Here is a 20,158-nt window from a genome sequence, read left to right as displayed (position 1 = left end):
TCGGAAGGATGGAAGGCTGAGTCAACCTTGAGCCAGTCAGGATTGAACTCCTGGCAGAGGGCAGAATTAGGCTGCAATACTGCATTCTAACCACTGCATCACCATAGCTCCTAGCAACTTATTTTGCTTTTAACTATTAGTTACAAGTCATAGCCAGATGTTTATAAGAGAGGAACTTTATTTATAAACTGTTGTGTTAATAGTTTCTGATACTTCCTGGATGCAATCTTCAGCCTAATCAATAACTCAATTTCTAGTGCAAAGAACTATGGTACAGCAGTAGTAGAATCTGTCAATTCCAAGTTTCTTCTCCTTCTTAGGAAAATATCTATTAATCTCAATTCAGCAAAATTGGTTCAATTAATCATAGTTAATTGGTTAACTAGTTGAGTGAGTATACCTGCATTTTATTGTCCTGACTTTATTTTACACAAGTGAATGATTTTCTTTTTAAAAGTATGAAATCCTTAAATAACCCTAAAATAAGACCATTGGCTATTACCAAAGGTAAATCAAATGAAAGGGACCCATTCAACAAGCTAGAAAAATAATTACATAACCAGCAATAAAAGAAACATTGTTATCTTACAAACAATAATCCATGACATTAGGCAATTTCATGTTTTAAAATATTTAACTAATATTTTAAAATATAATACATATATTTAATATATGACAAATGTATTTTACTAAGCACTAAGTTAAACATTTAAGCTTTCAGATACCTCTGCTTCTACATCCACATTCTGTTTCAGAAGTAATTTCAAAATGTCAACATGTCCATTTTGACTTGCAGCTTGCATAGCAGTGTGTCCAGCACATTGTCCATTCACCTGAAATATATTGTTAATCAGATCAAAGAAGTTTAAAATGAGACATTAAGAATATAGCCATGCTCATTAATAACAGTCTAATGTCATGAAGAAACAGTTAAAATAGACAATATACTTACATTGTAAAAGTGTCTTTAGAGATCTGCTCAATTGTCTTTCCAAACTTAATTTATTAAATATAATAAAGGAGGAACCATAACTTAAATCAGGCCCGCGAGCCAGATCCAGCCCGCAATGTGGTTAGATCTGGCCCGCGGGGCTGCCCTTGCAAACAGTGAGGGGCCAGTCCCCACCCCAGCCTGGGGCATGCACAGGAAGTGATAAGCGTGTGGCGGCTGGTGCTGCCCGGCAGCAGCTGCAGCTCATTAGCCCCACCCGGCCTCGCCTCCCCGCTTCGCCTTTTGCAGCAGCAGTCTCAAGGATGAGGTAAGCATAGCTGGGCACCCCCTTGGGGAAGCGGAGCTGGGCTGGACTGAACTGCTGTGTCTCGGTGCCTGGGGAGCTCGAGGGCCGGGCTCAGTAGTTTCCCTCTGCTGCCTGCACCGTGACCCCACCTCTGCTTCAAATTAATATTTTGAACTGGAGACAAGTGGGTGGACATATAATTAACAGATTTCCACTGTGTTGTGGACGCTGGTTCGATTCAAAGAAATAGGCAGAATTTTAAAAATCATGTACCTGAATTACCAGAGAATTCAATGAGAAAGTTACCAAGGGTTGTGAGAAGTGATGGAAGGCAAGAGAGTTAAAGCCCAGCTAAATTAATCTGTTCACTCTGCAAATGGGGAGTTTTCCAAATCACCCAGTTTTTGCATTCCATTTCAGACCCAGGCAAATAGATACCATTTCTGGGCAGTGAGAGCCACTTTGGTGTCCTTCTTCTCACCTTTCTCCCTTTCCTTCTCTCCTTCCTTCCTCCCTCCCATTCTCATCTCTCTCCTCCTTTCCCTTTCCCTCCCTTCCCTTCTCTTTCCATTTCTTTCCCATGGGCCAGGCAGAGATGGAAGTGCAGGACTTGAGCGTTGGCAGGAGCCGGCTCCGGGTTGACCTCTCTGCCACGTAATACGGTTGGAGAGGGGAATGCGGCACTCATACCAGACGCGGATCTGCAGCCTGGAATGGCCGAGTGCCCGATGACACGCAAGCCACCCCGTGAAGGGCGGCATCCTGAACTCTGGGGCATAGGGCCGACAAAACACCACAACCCAAGCAAAGAGGAAACTGGGCGCAGACCCACCTGGAGGAGGATCGGGGCACCCAGTTAGTGTTGACAGTCCCCCGGGCTGCCCAGAACCCTGGGCAGTGAAGGGCAAGCGCCCAGCCTGGCCCACAAGCTCCCAGGACATAGCAACCCAGCCCAGCCCCGTTTCTTTGAGGAGGCATCCAGCCATGCTTACCTCGAGGCTGCTACTGCTATGCTCACTCTCCTTGGGGGCAGCAAGGCGCCTGTGTTGGATGATGCTTTGGTGCTCGCCCTGGTCTCGCCTTCCTATGCTGGAGACCTCCAGATCCCTCCTCCCAGCCTTGCCTGGTCAACCACAGTTATCCCTAGATGTGAGTGATGTCGAGCCGGCCAAGTCAAGCTGGCCACGCTCATGCAGCCATGCCCACCTGGCCCTTTGAGGGCAACAATAATGCTGATGCGGCCCTCAATGAAATTGAGTTTGACACCCCTGTCTTAGATCTATTATTTTAGATGTATGCATGCTGCCATAACTATGAAAGAAAGGCAGGATACGAATACATTATTAAAATATTAGTTTTAAAAAACTGAATTGGAAAAAATTATCTGGGGGGCAACTTGAGGGCAATTTGAGAAGAATGGATTAATTACTTGTTTTTCCAAACTTTATGTCACTTCAAAATAATTATTTAGAGAACATTATAATGTAAACATCTTAAGAGGCATATTTTTGAACCATTTGAAGCAAAACAATGCATTCAAAAAGCAATGAACCAAATGTTAAAGTAGGTAGGTTTTCCTATGTTTAAGCATAATTAACTTCCTATTTGCAATAGTAAAGATTGTGAAAGAAAAGTCTACCTTTATTTTGATTAAATAATGTCTTATCTTTCCAAGAACCTCTAATTATTGATCAGAAACTCTTAATTTCTCTTATCAGGAATAATATAATTAAATACTCACATCTACATCAGGTCTTTTAAGCAAATCTTCCACTTTTGCTACATCTCCATTAGCAGCTGCTTTAACCAGCTCCTCATTAAGATCCCCAGATTCCTGAGTTTCAAATAATTTCTTCAGCAACTGGGACAATCTCTCTGAGAATATTAAATGAAACAATTAATACTACCAGGTGTAGTGTTGCATTTGAACAAACTATTTTTACTTAAATAATATACATGTAACAAACTTGATCAATATTGCAATAGTATTTAAAATTGCTTTAACATTTGCTACTTGCCTAGATCGTGACTGCATACTAGCATTTCCAACAATGGAAATATTATGGTGGAACAGATATCCATGAGTCTACCAAGTGCAAGCTTAAATGTTATTTATCATCTGCTAAGTAATGAAGGTTAGAAAGTTCTTCCTGTTACAGGAAATGATAACAAAAGATAACAAAATAGAAAAACTTGCAATAGAACTGTGGCAATAGAAAGTAAGGATCGTACCAAAAATAATAGATTCCTTGGTGCTATCCCAAAACAACTGGAGCACCACTTGAACACCATCGGCATTGACAAATTCACCTTCAGTCAATTGCAAAAGCAGTTTTACTTGGAATAGCTTACATCTTGTGACAAAAATGCAAAATCCAGTCTAAACATCTGGCTGATGAACCATAATAAATAGAACAGCTTCTCAAGACTGTCCATACTACCCATGATATTGCAATGGAGTTTGGACTTGACAAATGTGCTATGCTCACCATTAAAATGGCAAAAAGTAGTGAAAACTGAAGGAACCAAGATGCCCTGTGGAAATAACACAAAGAGTCTGGATGAAGATGATTATTACAAATATCTGTGCATCCTTCAAGCTGACACCATCAAGCATACTAAGTCCAGAAAAAGATTATAGGTGAATACATCAAGAGAGTGAAGAAGATCCAAAGTACAAATTCAGTGGAGGAAATACTATCAAGGCAATTAACACCTGGGCAATTCCGGTCATTAGATACACAACTGGAATAGTGGACTGGACTCAAGGAGAACTAAAGGCCCTGGATAAGAAGACCAAAAAAATAATGACAATGAATCACGCCCTTCATCTTTGTAGCGATATTGCCAGATTCTATTTACCAAGCAAAATAGGGGACCATGGGATCTTGCAAATACATTAGGTTGTTGAAGAAGAAAAAAAGGGCATTGGAAGAATTTCTGAAAGAAAGATGCACTGAAGTTATACCAGGAAGGCTTATGAATACTAGAGAAACCAAACTACAAGAAAGACCAAATAAACAGAAAAAAGACATGGGAAGATAAAGCATTTACATAGCCAGTTCATTAAAAAAAATAGCAGGCAAAGCAGATAATAACAACACCTGGCAATGGCTAAGAGCAGAATAGTTGAAGAAAGAGACAGAGAAGCCAATTTTGCTGCCTGAGACCAAGTCTTAAGAACAAATGTGTACAAAGCCAGAACTGAGAAGACAGCAAGTGCCAACTCTGCAAAGAAGCTGAAGAAACAATGGATCACCTGGTTACCTATTATAAGAAGACTGCACAGACTGACTACAAACAATGACATAACAAAGTAGCAACAATGATTCATTGGAAGATCTGTAAGAAATACCATTTGCAGGCAAGCAAGAACTGGTGGGACCATAAAAGACAAAAGGCATAGAAAATGAAGCTAAATTGCTTTGCGACATTAGAATTCAAACAGACATACACCTATCACATAACACCCCAGACTTAACAACTGCCGGTAAGAAAGACAAAAAAAGTCTGGGTAGTGGACATAGCAGTATCTGGAGACAGCAGAATAGAAGAACTGGAGAAGATAACAAAATACAAAGACCTGCAATTAGAAATGGAACAACTATGGCAAAGAAAGCAAAGGCAGTACCAATAGTAACAGACACCTTGAATGCAATTCTAAAACAACTGGAGCACCACTTGAACATCATCAGCATTGACAAATTCACCATCAGTCAATTGCAAAAGGCAGCTTTATTCAGAATAGCTTACAACCTGTGACAATACCTCTAACACGTTATATCACACATTAGTATTTGCTTATCACAGTCCTTGGGAAGTACTCAATAGATGGATAAAAAAGCCAAATCCAGTCTGAACATCTGGCTAACTGTGCAACAAACCATAATATAATATTGCTAGGGGAGTGGGGGTAGTAAAGTTACAGAAATCTGTGAGGAATAAAAATGAAAGTAGCAAACAAAAGATAGGACTAATCCAACTAAAATATTTTATCATTTGAACAACTACAAATAGGAATAAAGTTGTTGAATAAAAATTGATGGAGCCAAAAGAACAGAAGACAGCATGTGTCGCCCTTCTGTAAAAATAGTTTTTTTCTCTGAAGATCGGGAGACAAGCCCTTCAGATAACTGCTTTTGGAATGAGAACATACTGCAATTAGCCTCAAATGCGTTGTACTGTGCTGTGGTTTTGTGGTTTTTATGTTCATTGGTTCCTCTTGTTCCATATGTTAGTTGACCAAGGCTGCAATTTATGAGTCAGGAGGTCATGTAAATTGATTAAATAAATAAATAAAATCACAATTCATGTATCTAACAAAAACATTCAAGAGTAAGTTGCACTGTGTATTTTAGAACTATTCTAAATGAAAGTGTTGTTAAAAGACAGCAACAAAATTTTAAAACTAAGCAACACAGACTTCAAAATTTCAATTTCTGTAGTATTTGTTAGCTTCTAACTTACCACCAGATGCATTGCTTATGGCTGATCCTGCTGATGCTACCTTTGACACAGCAGCGGGATTATATGTCCAAGACGTTCCACAAACCTCTACTTTTAAGTCACTATCCGAGTAGATCTGCTGGACCCTTCCAACTTTACCTAGGGTCTAGATTAAAGAAATCTAATATTATTTATAACATCACCATTTTATATGCACACCTTATTCTATATTCCAATAAAGCTTTGTGAATGTTGACCTAATAATGAATAACTGCAGATCAATCATTACTATCTAAAAAAATAAACTCATTTCTATTATAATTTCAGTAAAATATTTGTATTATTTTTCAATAAATTCAGCAATCAAATAGTCCAACTCATTTTAGCTAAGTGATCTACTACGGATGATTTTCACATTTTTAAGATACTAGAAATTTATTTTTAAGATTGTACAAATGTCTAATCCTAGAAGATAAAACAAGATATAATTGAGAGAAAGAATGTTATACAGATAGTCCTCAACCTATGACCACAATTGAGCCCCAAATTTATGTTGCTAAGTGTGACATTGGTTAAGTGAATTTTGTCCCATTTTACAACCTTTCTTGCCACATCTGTTAAGTGAATCATTACAGTTGTTAAATTAGTAACATGGTTGTTAAGTGAATGTGGGGAAGCCACATTGACTTTTCTTGTCAGAAGGTTGCAAAAGTGATCACATGCTGCTGGGGCACAGCAAACCATTATAAATATGAACCAGTTGCCAAGCATCCAAATTTTGATCAGATGAACATGGGAATATTACAATGGTTGTATGTGTAAAAACTGTCATAAGTCACTTTTTTCAGTATCGTTGTAACTTCGAGCACTCACTAAATGAATGGTTGCAAACTGAGGACTACCTGTAATTCATATTCAATAATATTCATATTCAATACTCAACAATGCTTAAAAACTAGGTAGACTTAATTTTTTCCATCAAACTTCATTCCAAGTTTATTACTATTGCTTACTTTTGTCATAATGGTAACTGCTGGAATAAACTATCCAAGCAGAAAATCATTTCCTCCCTTTTGATTCCTTATACCTGATTATCAATAGGATTTACCCAGAAAGAGAAACCTATCTCCAATGGAAATAATTTACATAATTTTCTAAAGTTTCACTGTCATTCACTGAAGGATTTCAGTCCTGAAATAAACTTATGCACATTTTAATTTCAAATTACAAAACAACAAATATATTTATATAAACTTACAGGAAGCATTGCTTCAGCCCATTCACCATGTCCCCTTTGAAGCAACTTAATTCTTTCTAAGTCATAACAAACTTGGACAAGATCACCCACTTGAAATTGTGAAGCACCACCTTCAGCACCTTGCACACCATCTCCACTTCGGACAACATTGGCTTTAGTAAGAACAGCAGGGTTAAAGGTCCATCTAAAAAGTAAAAATAACATATTATTATGGCAAGTGATTTTATAGTTTTATGCGAGCATAACTGCATAGTTCACCGTTGCTCAGTTTTGCTCCCCATTTGCAAAAGATGCTTGATTTTGAAATATTATAATAATGCTTTTAGGATACAGATTATTAACTGCAGTGAGAATAATCAAGGATATTTTTTTTAATCAAGTAATCTAAAGACAATCCAGTAGTTTACAAGCCAGTTAATTTAAGGCTTATTCTGAATAGACCAGCTGATACACTGGTGAATATCAAATAGGTAATAGAACAAATCTTATTAAAGAAGAATGCGATAGTTCTCAAAAGGTAGGTCTTATAAATCTTCCAAAGCACTATTAACTATGCAGTTAGGGCAAACTGACGGATAAAACTGAGAGATATCTGAACTTTCAAAAACTTTTTATAGCTTTACTAAAAGAAATTTAATAGTCATGGACAAAAGAAAATGTTTTACAAGATGCTGGTTGTTTCAGAGAGCACAATTTAGGAATAAACAGACTGATGGATGGATGAAAGAAATAGAACTGATGTTGCAAAAATGTGCTTGTACTATACTTGAGCTGAAAATAATTTGTTTCTCAATTATCAGTTAGTAGTTGACAATAATAAATACCAAGCTAACAACAACAACAATAAGCAGCAACAGTAGCAAACGTGTAAAAGAATGTAGAGCTAGACTTGGTAAAGGAACGAACCATTATGGGAGGAAATATATCAACTCAGTCCTGGGAAAGAGGAAAACATCAAAGAAGCTTAGAATAATCCTGCCTTAATTTTGTTTGGTATAAAGTAGGGCTGAAAGACTTTTCTGATTCTGTTATTATAACCCATAACAATAAAGTAGCATTCCTGAAATCCCTCTGATGTCTGTTTCTTGACCTAATTTAGCTCAAAGGCTTGAATAACAAAGTCTAAGTGTATTTCAAACTTGGAGAATGGAAATTAAAATTGCAAATATAGTTCAATATAAACTAGAAGGAAAAACAGTATCATAATTTTATATACAAATGTACACAGACATGAAATAGCATCTTAGATTGTAATGACTGACTGGCAAAGGAATTTTAAGCTGTAAAACACAGGTAAGAGAACACTGACTCAACGTGTGGCCATGTTAAGTATTAGAGGTATTTTCAGAATTCGATGTAGTCTTTTTCAACTTAAAAAGAAATCTTACCAATCTGTGTTGACCTTACCAGAGCCGTTTTAAGCTTACTCTGTTTCAGTTTGGAACATTTCTGGTAAAGTTGTATGAGTTCAGAGTGAATTGTTTTAAACCTGAAACAATTGTCTAAACTCAAAAAGGTGTCCCTACTGAAAACATTTTGCATATCTCATCTAATAATTAAGAAAAAAGATTTTAAAATATGTGACTGCCAATATCAAATGGTACACAAAGTACACAGAAAAGAAAGGTCAAAGCAATTTTTTTTTTGAATGAGAGCAATTTGACTAATTGAACAGATGGGTGATAGGCTTTTCTTCACTGGATACGTTTAAACAGAAGCAAGAGAGCCTTGTGGCAGAAGTAGATTAATTTGGATTTCTGCATGAAGCAGGAGATTGGAATCAAGGATCTAAATGGCTCCTTCCAACGTCATGACCACGATACTAAACCATCTTCCCTTTGATGAAACATTGGAAATGTGGGAATTAAACAAATTACTGTAATATGTTGTGAAGAAAGTCAGAAAGAAAAAAAATACTTTTTCTCACAATACTGGAAACCAGGGTCATCCTTTAAAGCTAAATGGGGGAAAAAAATTAAGGAAAAATACAACAATGAAGTAATTATTTAATTTAACGGCATAAGACAACACACAGGCATCTATTTGGCCACTATAGAAAACACAATGCTGGATAAGCTTTGATCTGATTCAGCATGCCTTTTAATTTAGTCTTATATTTGAAATTAAAAACTGCTCATATATTAATTTTTAAGAATGTAGTCATAAATCTGATATTTAAGTACCCTAAGTAAAAACTGTCTAAGGGTCTAGAAAAATGTTTGCTTGTTCTATGTAGTATGATCCCAACAAATACTTGTTTATGGCTAGAGGGAGGAGAATTAACTGTACAAAAAGTTAAGAATACTGCTTCTGACAATATTCTGAAAAGTCTTTGTGTACCTAATGCCTACAAGTTAAGAAACTGCACAGATTTTCAGGCTCAAGCTATCAGCATTGTTAGACTGTAGCAGGAAACAGAAGTAGATCTAATATTCCTAAACAAAGACAATTTGGGAGTTGGGTAGTTTTCTTTACAAAAAATATTTGGAAAGGGATGAAAATACTATTCCAATTGGAACTGTTAGTTTAAGTAATGCTCTTGACTAAAACCAACCTTACTTTACTTTGTCATAAACTAAATGTTTTAAATAGATGCTTCTCCAGCTAAGATAAACAGCAAACGTACAAAGTTTTACAAAAATAAAAATAATCCTTATTGCAATGGTGGGATTCAAATATATGAACAACCGGTTCTTTGTGTGGATGCCGCTTCCGGAAGTCCATTCTGGGCCTAGGCAACAAAAAATTAGCTACTGGTTCTGCCGAATTGGTGCGAACTGGCTGAATCCCACCACTGTCTTATTGTATATATAAAGCAAAACTAATGAACATGCTATTGATAGTTATAGTTCTGTTGCAAGACACAAGAAATGGGTAAATGACACAAAATGCAGAGTGGAGAATCTAAAAAGATATTTCTGTGCTATATTAATTATTATATTCCTGAGAATTCTATTTGAATTATAGGATATGTGCATGGAAACGTATCAAAAGAAATGAACAACGAATGTGTCACATTCTTATTTGTTATAGTATTTTGATGTGTTTATAACAAAAAGTAATGCAGATTACTCACAGACTATAGATTTTTTAAGCTGCTATTAATTGGTGGAATGATTTCCTCATAATACCATACAGGACAATGAATATAAAGCAAAGCTAGCCAAATGTCAGCACTTTTACTGTTGCCCATGGCATTTATCTGGAAGTCATTTCATCAATATGAATTAGCATTTCCATTCTTATTTAGAGATCTTGCATGACACAACAGTAAATATAAAATACTAATTAAACGCATGATTTGCTTTATAAAAAATAAATTAATATACCTATTCCCACTTGGATATTGTACAACAATGTCATGATCTTCATCTATTCCACAAACCGTGCCAGTAGTTGTTAAGGTTTCAAACATCCCATCAGTCCATCCTCCATGACCATGTTGCAATGACTGAACAATTTCTAAGTCAAGATCAATGTTCACTAGATCACCAATCTGTAAACCACCAGGATTTCGATTGCCATTCTGTTCTCCTAAAGTTAAGAATATAAGGAGAATGCATGTTTTGGAAATTGGATCCATAAACAAACACATAATTCATAATCATATAAAAGGATACATTGCTATTTTAGCAATCTAATCCCAGTAATGTAGAAACATAGCAGCATTACATAACTAATAGTGAAAGGAAATAGTATTACCACTTCATTTAACAAACTTATGCAATTATACTCTACAAAAATACGATAAATATTAAATAAAATGTTCTCTGGGGGCACATAATGTTCTATCTTTGCATACATGATTGCTGTAAAGGATTCTGAATTCTACAATGAAAGACGACAAACTGCCTGATGACCTGGAGGGGAAGGATGCAGATAATCAGGTTCTTCTCTTTTCCTTGGTATGAAAGAAATCAATATATTGGCATAATAACGGACACTGTATGTTAGGTGGTACCAACATCAGTAGAAAGGGCAGACTTGGAACCACTTTAAAGAAATAGAAATTCTTATCAGATGTTAGATTCTGGCTATATAAGTTATGATACATTGCCTTTCTAATTCTTGTATATCGTTTCAGAGACCTTGCAACCTTGCTCTTTTGCATTCCTGTCCAGTGATCACTGTATTTGTGAATCCCAATAAACAATACTTATTGCATTTACCTTGAAGAATTATGGTTCCTTACGTAAGCAGGCATTTTTCCTAAAACCACTGTCATTAATGTCATCAATCATCTATTAAATTGCCCACACATATGTCCCTTTAGTTTTATACACTAAGTATCAGAATTCTGTATCTTCTAACTCAGGGCTTTTCAACTTTTTCACCCATTGTACCACTTTTAGGATATGGCAATATCCGAGTACCACCAGTCGCCTAGCAAGGTGTCAAAAACTTGATGACCAAAAAAAAAAGAAAAAAGTGATAAAGTACAGGTAGTCCTCGACTTACAACAGTTTACTTAGTGACTGTTTGAAGTTACAATGGGACTGAAAAAGTGCCCCCCAAGCCACAGCCGAGCAAGACACCTGCCTGCCCACCCAGCGGCGCTCTTCCTCCAGTCCAAGGTTTTCATTATTGTGAGCATTTCTGTTGAGGATTGGCAGTGGGGGTGGGGTGGGGGAGTGTTTGGTTTTTGTTCCACCCATCTGCTGGGTGGTTGCAGCAGGTTTTGGTCACTTCACGTGACCCTGGGACACTGTGATCGTGATAAATATGAATCAGTTGCCAAGCATCTGAATGTAAATCACAAGACCCTGGAGATGCTGCAACATTCCAGCTGATCGGCACTTCTTCTGGGCTCAGCGGAAGTGCCAGGATCAGTGCTGCTTTCCAGCTGATTGGTGCTTCTTCAGGGCTCAGCAGAAGCACCAGGATCAGCACCGATCTCCAGCTGGAGCCTAGCACTGATCCTGGCACTTCCACTGAGCCCAAAGAAGTGCCGATCAGCTGGAAAGCGGCACTGATCTGGCGCTTCCGCTGAGCCCTGACAGCCCTGCAGCTCCAGCCATCTCTCGCTCAGGCTTGTGCGGTGCTGCCACCGGTTCAGCTCATTCCCCTCCCCCGCTACCACTTTTCTAGGATGGTCACGTACCACCTGCCAGGTGGTACCCGTACCACTGGTTGAAAAGCCCTGTTCTAACTTACCAAGCACAGGACAATGGTCTCGATAGAAGGATCCTCCTTTTGAATCCTGGACACATTTAAGGTCTGACTAGAAGAAACAAAAAAATCATACAGAGAACTTAACTCTGAACCAATAAACGCATCATAAGATTGTGTGAGATAATGTTATGACTTGATACACGGTACTTTGAAAGCTTTCACTAATTCATAACAGATTGATACTTCACTATAGATGTTAAGAGTATTCTAAACTGTGGACACTATCTAGTAAATAGACTCTGGTTTTAAGTGGGCATTCATACTTCGCCATTATAACTCTGGAGACTGAAAAAACTATGTTTCCTCAGGTGTAAGCCTGATTATTTTAAGTGGAGCTTATTACCAATAAATGTATAAGGAATTGTAGCATAACTGCACTACCTTTGCCCTATTTGAAAGAAAAGATTAGGACAGTGGTGGCGAACCTATGGCACAGGTTTTATAAAACCTTTCCGCTTTAGGCCTCCACCACCGTGTGCAAAAAAAAAAGGTTCAATCAATCAGTCAATTTCAACTTCTCGCGGGGAAAAAAATCTTGCAAAGTTGGAATTGATTGATTGAACTTTTTAGTCCCACCAGTCTGCCGTTACCACCTCAGCCGCGCCCAGCCAATGGGCCACACCCACCCGGCACCCAACGATGCATAAGTGGGTTTTGGGTTGCAGTTTGGGCACTCGGTCTCTAAAAGGTTCGCCATCACTGGATTAGGAAATTCGGCCATTTACTCTGTAGTAAATCTGTACAAACTATTTGGAAAAGGATCATTTTAAATTAATATTCAAGCATTGCAATTATAATTCAGGATCCTTAAAATCCTTGGTTAGTATGGATATGATTATCAAAAGTTTCATTTCTTTCTCATTTTAATCATACCAAGTTCCTTCTCTGTCCACATTCAAGAAATAGAAAGCCTTGTCTAACTTAGGCACGTTCATCTCTTATAAAATCAGTGATAATCACAATTTCCCTAAACATTTGGGAACGTGTGTGTTTGCAAAGTCAAATAAAATGCATAAAATAATACAATCTTGCAAGCTTACAGTGTATATACAGGTCACCTTGTAGGGCAGATGGTGGCAAATACATACATACATACATACATACTGTACATACACATACATACATACTCTAAAGAGTACCTCCAGCTACCGTAATATACCTAGCAAAAATTCCATAATATACCTAGCAAAATTCTAAGTTTCTCTTGCCTAATTGTTCTTGCCATGCCTAATCCAAATAGCAGACATCTGGTTCTATCTCTGAAGCAATTCCTATTGGACAAAGGTCATTCAAGGCATATATACTAAAATAGGAAGCAAACAGGAAGAAAACCGAGTTTTAATCGTATCAACTGACACTCAGGGAACAAACAAAGGGACAGGTGGATGTATATTCCAACCATATGTTGCTACAAAGAACTCTGTATTTCTTTTTCATCAAGAGAAAAAAGTCCCCAAAACGTAAACTGGAAGATGCAAAGAATAATGTTTTCTCCTCTGAATAATACTTCAAAAATTCATAAGTATACCATCCCAGACAGAATCTCTACATTTGCACACTCACACCCTGCAATTTGGTAACAGGAGCAAAGAAAAAGAATCAAAGCATGGGAGGAAAGCATGTACATGTATGGAACTCACTAAGCTATTTTTAACAAGTAAACTATAGTTATGTTTGAACATGCAACATCATGAATTTTGAAAGTAGAGCTTTTCAAAAAGTAATTTTAAAATCAATGAAGCACCTTGGTTGATTATGCTCTGTTTGTGTTGCAAGACTAACATGATCGAGAGAAAAGCTTATTTATACTAATCCATAATTTTGAACAAAGTACACTTCTCCTAACATTTGCATCACACTATTTTATTACCAAACAGAAAATGGGAGGATCTTGCATCTTGATTAGGATATCAGTTTGTATAAAGACAACAAACTGCAATAAAAGCAATTTTCATAAGAAATGAGTAATTTTACTAATGCTAGAAAATGTCCAGAAACCATACATCTGTACCAATTATATTCATGTTACGTAATATTTGCAGAAATAAGTTAGCTGTTTAAAACAAACGCACGTGGACATGTGAAATGAACAAAAGAAAACGTTAGCTGTAGCAATTATTCTATAGCATCACTGAAACCAAAATTACTTAAGCAAAAAAATAATGTCCATAATGCATTATTTCATGACTCCAAATATTTGACTACCTAAAGGATGGAAATAAACACAGAACTGTTTTACAGCAATCTCTACTATTAAAGATATTAACTTTATTTTTTAGAAATGTCACCTACCATATTTGAAACAGGAAATACTATGGATACAGAGACAGAAGCCAGCTTAAAAATTAGTCTGAAATCAGACTTATGCATATGCATTAGTTATCCCTATAGCTGTAGGAACAATGAAGCGCCTAACAGCATGCAAACTGACAGAAGGACAACACAAAAGAAAATAGCAAGCACAGGCCATTTTTATTACTTCATCATGAAATACTTTGGTTCTTTGTATTGTTTTACTTCTTACCATGCCCTCAAAGCCAACTCTGTAAAGGTTTTTTGCTCCATTGTCCCATAAAACATATGCTGCACTGTGTGGACTTGATGCACTCCAATCTTGGATTTCAGTTACCTAGCAAAATAAAAAAAAATATTTTACCAAAAATAAAAAAAATAAAAATCATAATCAATCTCACAATCAGCAAAAATGCTTATGTTGTTTTTCTAAAAACAGTGAATTGGCTACATTTAAAAAAAACCTGCTAATAAAAAAAAAGAACAAGGAACACAACTATAAAAAAAACTATTAAAGCAGCAGTTAAAAAATATTCTATGCCTTTGCACCGATGTTTAAAAATATGAGGGACCAATGGATTTCTCCAAAGACCAGCAGGCAAAGACCAACAGTGACATCCCTCCCATTTTCCACATCAATTCCTTGTATTGGGTCATTTAGAAAGGATCCAAATCACTTAAACATGGTGCCCCAAGTCTTGTCTGGCAAGCTATTAGAATAATATTATGGTTATAATTAGCAAACACTATAGTAATCAAAAACAAAAAAGAAGGAATACACTCTTTATTCCCTAACAGTCATCCGTCAGGCTAACTACATAAATTTCTATCTTGTAACCAAAAAAACAAGACTGCAATTTTTACCCACAACCACCTATGTGTTGCAAGGCCAAAGTGTGATCAGCAATGTTCAGTATGTCTACTCTTATTTTTTAAAAGCAGTTATCACTATTGCTTCTTTTTAAGGCAGCAATATTTTTATTAGTGTTATGTATTATTTATAGTATATGACTTAGGTAATGAAGCCCCACTCAAAACTTAATAACAAGGAGAGTATATTTTTGGGAGGTCATGTTTTTTCAAGTAGTCTGCTCATAAGTTAAAAAGTATTAGATAAAAATTTACACTACATAGTCAAAGATAAATGAACCCAACCATAATATTCAAGAAATCCATTCAATATTATGTCATTAGGCTCTCTGAGAAAGATTGATTAGGCTCTTTACCAAGAAAGAAGTATTACGGGTTGTCATTGTTCAGATGCAATTGAGATGGACAAGCACATTTTCTGCCATAAAACACCTCTTAGAAATATACTATAGTCTATTTTTATCATACTCATTATGAATTTTTATTACCTGTTCACCAAATAATATTACTATCATCACCTCAGTATACTACAGTATTACTGCATTAGGTCAGTGAGTCACATCAGGATGAGTCAGTATCAATATTTATTTTTTTAAGGGCACAGAGAACAAAGAAATCCAAAGAGAGATCAAATACTCATTTGTAACTGAAGCCTTCACTGGTAGGAACACATCATACATATATCCTGCAACTAGTCCAATGAACTGTCCATAGTAAAGAAAGCTTAACGGTACTATGAAATCTTACTTTGCCCCTGCGTCCATTGCCACCATCCTGATCTTCCCATTGCCAATCAACTCCTCGTACCACCCTGGCACCTGTAAAGATTCCTCTTGCAGTAATTTTCTTTGATTTACGGCGAGATTCCAGTAATACCCTAAAATTTAATATTGATGATAGGTTAAAGAGATGTCCAATCAAAAATAAGTTGTTAAAAAATGTTTGACAACATCTAAAACTTGCTTTAACTTAAAACAGTACATTTCAGTTTAATGAACATTTTAGATGCAGGAATTTTTCTAAATATTATAGTTTTAAAATAAAACATATTTATTACCTTTCACTTCCAGGTGTGGTTATTCTGTAAAAACGATGTCTTAGGTGATGTTTATCCCCATGATAACATACTGTGCATAAATCATAATTTGTACATTCCGCACATTTCCATCGAATACCAATTATTGGTTGCTGGCGACAAGTATCGCACATAGTCCCATCATGTTTAATACCTGTAAATATACAACTAACATAGTATTTTAAACAGAACATATGAAAGCAAACACAAAAACATATACTGGAGTCTAGGCATTGAGTACATTATTATAATTTCAATTACTTTTCAAACCTCACCCTATAATGCCCACATTATTCAATTTAATCACATAATAGCTTCAGGTACTAATTATGTCAAATGTTCAAATATGAATTCATATAAGGTACTGGGTCTATAACTACATATTAAAAACAATCCAATCTGCCAGATAGGCAAATTCACTACTCTTCAGATACTAGAACTGACAGAACTTCAGTATCATCATTACAATGATATTAAAATGACTGGATTTCATAACATAATTCTAGACATATATGGAGATTCTCATTTATTCTAAAATAAACCTGGATTCATCTGAAACTAATTGCTTAAAACACTGACCCTAACATAAAAATGAAATCACAGATACTCACCAGCTTCTATATTTTCTATTGAGTATTAATAATAGTCATTTATACTTAAAAAGACAGTACCATTAAAAAGTATGTATTTGATCAATGAATCAAAATGTGTTTATAAAAGCTATATAATTGATCAAGGAAATAATATTTGATCAGGTACAAGCAGTCCTTGACTTACAACCACAATTGAGCCCCAAATTTCCATTGCTAAGCCACACAGTTAAGTGAATTTTGCCCTTTTACAGCCTCTCTTGCCACTGTTTAAGTGAATCACTACAGTTGTTAAGTTACAAAAATGATCAAGTGAATCTGACTTCATTATCTTTGCTTGTCAGATCACAAAGGTGATCACATTACCCCAGTACATTGCAACCATCAGAAATACATGTCCAATTGCCAAGCATCTGAATTTTGATCACATGACCACAGGGATGCTATAATGTTCATAAGCGTTAGGTCACTTTTTCAGTGCTGTTGTAACTTTGAATGGTTGTAAGTCAAGGATTATCTCTTAATCATAAAAAATGAAGCTGCCTTTAATAGGTAATTGTTTAACAATAAAAAAGGCACATACAGGTTCTTCCATCCTTATTTCTGGATAGGGCTGCACTACCCCCCCCCCCGACAGACCTATTGTGCAATCTGGGGGTCCTCCTGGACCTAGACTCATAGCTCCTGTTCACACGGCAGATGGCAGCCATGGCTAAGAGAGCTTTTGCACACTTTCAGGGGGGGGGGGTGTGCGCCAACTACACCAATTCCTGGACTGGAATGCTCTGTTCATTGTGTAGGCTACTGAAACATGCTCTACATGGGGCTCACCCTGAAGAGCATTCGGAAACTGGTATAGAAGTGGTACAGAATACGACTGCGTATGTGGTAAATGGTGCCAGATTTATGGCACATGTAACACCACTACTACTGGTACACTTTTAGTGGTATTTTTTCCAGGTGCAATTCATGGTGCTGGTTGACACCTTTAAAGCCCTACATGGCTTGGGACCGGGTTCCAAGAATCTCTACTTGTCCAACTCGATCTAGCAGATTAGGCATGCTGCAGATCCTGTCAGCCAAAAAGTGTTGGGCTGGTAGGGACTAGAAGATGGCCATTTTCTGCAGTAGCCCGATTTGTGGGAATATCAGAGGATATTCAACTCAGAGATTAGAATGGCCCCAACCCTATTAGCCTTTCATAAAGCTCTAAAAATCTGTGTTTCTGAGCCTGGGGTACTGAATGTGCTAAGTGTCCCATTTCCTGGCTTTATTGTTAACTGGTCAAGTATCTCTGCTAGAATGCATATTTATTTTGGATAAATATTTTTTATTTCATTTTTTATTTTTGTTTTAAAAGGTTAACGTTGTTATAATTGCATATTTTTTAATTGTAAGCTGCCTAAAGTCATTTAGATGGGCAGCTATTGGAATTGAATAAATAAAATATAACTGTCATTAATTCAGTGACTACTTATTTCTAAGAAATGTTTTTCACATAATTGGAAAAAAATAAGGCCATTAACAATCCACATTTCCTCACTATTGTAAAATAGCAATGTAATTATAAATGTATTTCCCTGTTGTTGAATATGTTACAATGGACATCTTCTCCAAGACTAAATGTATCAAGCATTGGGATAAAACTTTCCAAACTTGGATCAAAAACTATTTTAAAAAATGAGTAACCAACAATGAGTAACTCACAGAGTGACATAATGACCTTTTACAAAGACAAAAAAGAACCCTCCCAATATTTAACTCCAATACTATACTCTTTTAAAAAGGATGCTGAAATTGTCTCTTGAAAAAGAGCATGACTATATATATTGCAAGAGGAAAGTCAATTTGCAGTACTGCTTCTGAAAATCTTTTTTATATTTATCCAAGCCAAAGTTGCAGCCCCAATCATACACCCTAAAGGTTTGCGTGTCCCATAAAATAAAGGTGTTTTTCTATTAAACTGGGGTGCAAAACTCCACATCTTACGAAGAAAGACGTTCCAATTGAACTTCTTACATAGAAATTAACCTCCAAAGGCAAACCTAGACCTGTAGGATTTACTCCTATTAGTTGTAGGCAGGAGGAGGGGGATGCTCTCATCACCAGTAATAACCTGCATTTTCAATTGACACACTGGGTCAATTTCACTATACCACACCTCTTTCCTATTATGTTTTGATCTTTCGACATTTTCTGTGCCGATGACTGAGCTCTTACGTCCCCGTGCAACTTTTGCCAGGGGCTTCCCCGTTCCAACCCCCCTCTTAGCAGGGAGTTCCTTCACCATGATTAGGAGCCCTGCGGACAAACAAGGCCTTGTCTGAGAGTCGCCAACAACCCTCACCCGGTCTTGGGAAACTCAAGAGCGGTGTCCCGACGGCGCCGGCAGTCGCGCCGGCGGCGGCAGGGAGACTCAGTGGTTTTCAAGAGGGTCCAAACCCACACACTTCTCCCCCCCACCCCCAGCCCGGCCTCGGGAAGAGCCCCGTCTCTCCCGCTTCCCTTCTCACCTGTCGGCGCGCTGTCGAGGATGCGCAGGTCATAGGCTCCCGAGCAGCGGTAATTGGCGGCCGTGCCGTTGTCCCAGACCACCACCACCTCCTCGGGGCTTTCGAAACTGCGCACGGTGCCCACATGGCCCTCGCCGCCATCCTGCTTCCCCCACTTCCAGTCGGGCCCTCTCACGACCCGAGCTCCGACGCCCTCCACCATCACTCGGTTGTTCCTCGAGTTGCTCATTGTTGCTTAACTCGCCGAGGGCGTCCCTGGCGGTGCAACGACGAGGCCGGGAGAGTCGCTGACGCCGATAACGGGAAAACCGGAGTCGCCGAAGCCGCAGGAATGCCTTTCCCGAAACGCCGGAACAACAAAGACCTGAGAAGCGAAGCCAGCCAGCCAGCCGACAGACCGACCGACCGGCCGGCCGGTCTCCTCCAGCGGGGTGGATGGGATGCGGCCTCCGCCAGCGGAGCGCAGCGTTCGCGATGTATAGCCTTCCCCCCTCCCGCCTCCCCAATGGTGTCGCCCAACCCGGAGAAGCTGGCCGCGCTTTATGCAGGTTCGAAAGGGGAGGGGGGCGAACCTGACGCTTCGGCTGCTACATCCGGGCACTACGGCGGTATCGCCATCCCGGCCCTGGTAGTGGAGGTAGGACACGGGGCTCTCCTGCGCATGTTCCGATCCTGCAGCCGGAGAAGGGAAGGGCCCCATTCAG

The 20,158-nt window shown here is 37.9% G+C and overlaps 1 protein-coding gene across 1 annotated transcript in view; it reads right to left on the bottom strand.

Moving 5' to 3' along the window:
• The window catches only part of MIB1 (mindbomb E3 ubiquitin protein ligase 1), a 48,245-nt gene extending 28,515 nt beyond the window's left edge, over nt 1–19,730 (bottom strand). The window contains exons 1-10 of the mRNA XM_015820768.1: nt 19,455–19,730; nt 16,334–16,505; nt 16,024–16,153; nt 14,639–14,743; nt 12,097–12,163; nt 10,272–10,476; nt 6,943–7,126; nt 5,706–5,850; nt 2,980–3,113; nt 726–833 (exon numbers count right to left, since the gene is read on the bottom strand). Of these exons, the coding sequence (XP_015676254.1) occupies nt 726–833; nt 2,980–3,113; nt 5,706–5,850; nt 6,943–7,126; nt 10,272–10,476; nt 12,097–12,163; nt 14,639–14,743; nt 16,024–16,153; nt 16,334–16,505; nt 19,455–19,683 (1,479 nt within the window). The 5' untranslated portion in view covers nt 19,684–19,730. The remainder of the gene's footprint in view (nt 1–725; nt 834–2,979; nt 3,114–5,705; nt 5,851–6,942; nt 7,127–10,271; nt 10,477–12,096; nt 12,164–14,638; nt 14,744–16,023; nt 16,154–16,333; nt 16,506–19,454) is intronic.
• Nucleotides 19,731–20,158: the final 428 nt, after the last annotated feature.

The sequence above is a fragment of the Protobothrops mucrosquamatus genome, unplaced genomic scaffold (assembly GCF_001527695.2).
Source record: "Protobothrops mucrosquamatus isolate PMUCROS unplaced genomic scaffold, P.Mucros_1.0 scaffold_11, whole genome shotgun sequence".
In the NCBI taxonomy this organism is placed as follows: Eukaryota; Metazoa; Chordata; class Lepidosauria; order Squamata; family Viperidae; genus Protobothrops; species Protobothrops mucrosquamatus.
The sequence above is the reverse complement of the archived record's forward strand: the minus strand, read 5'-3'. Positions and strand labels throughout refer to the sequence as shown.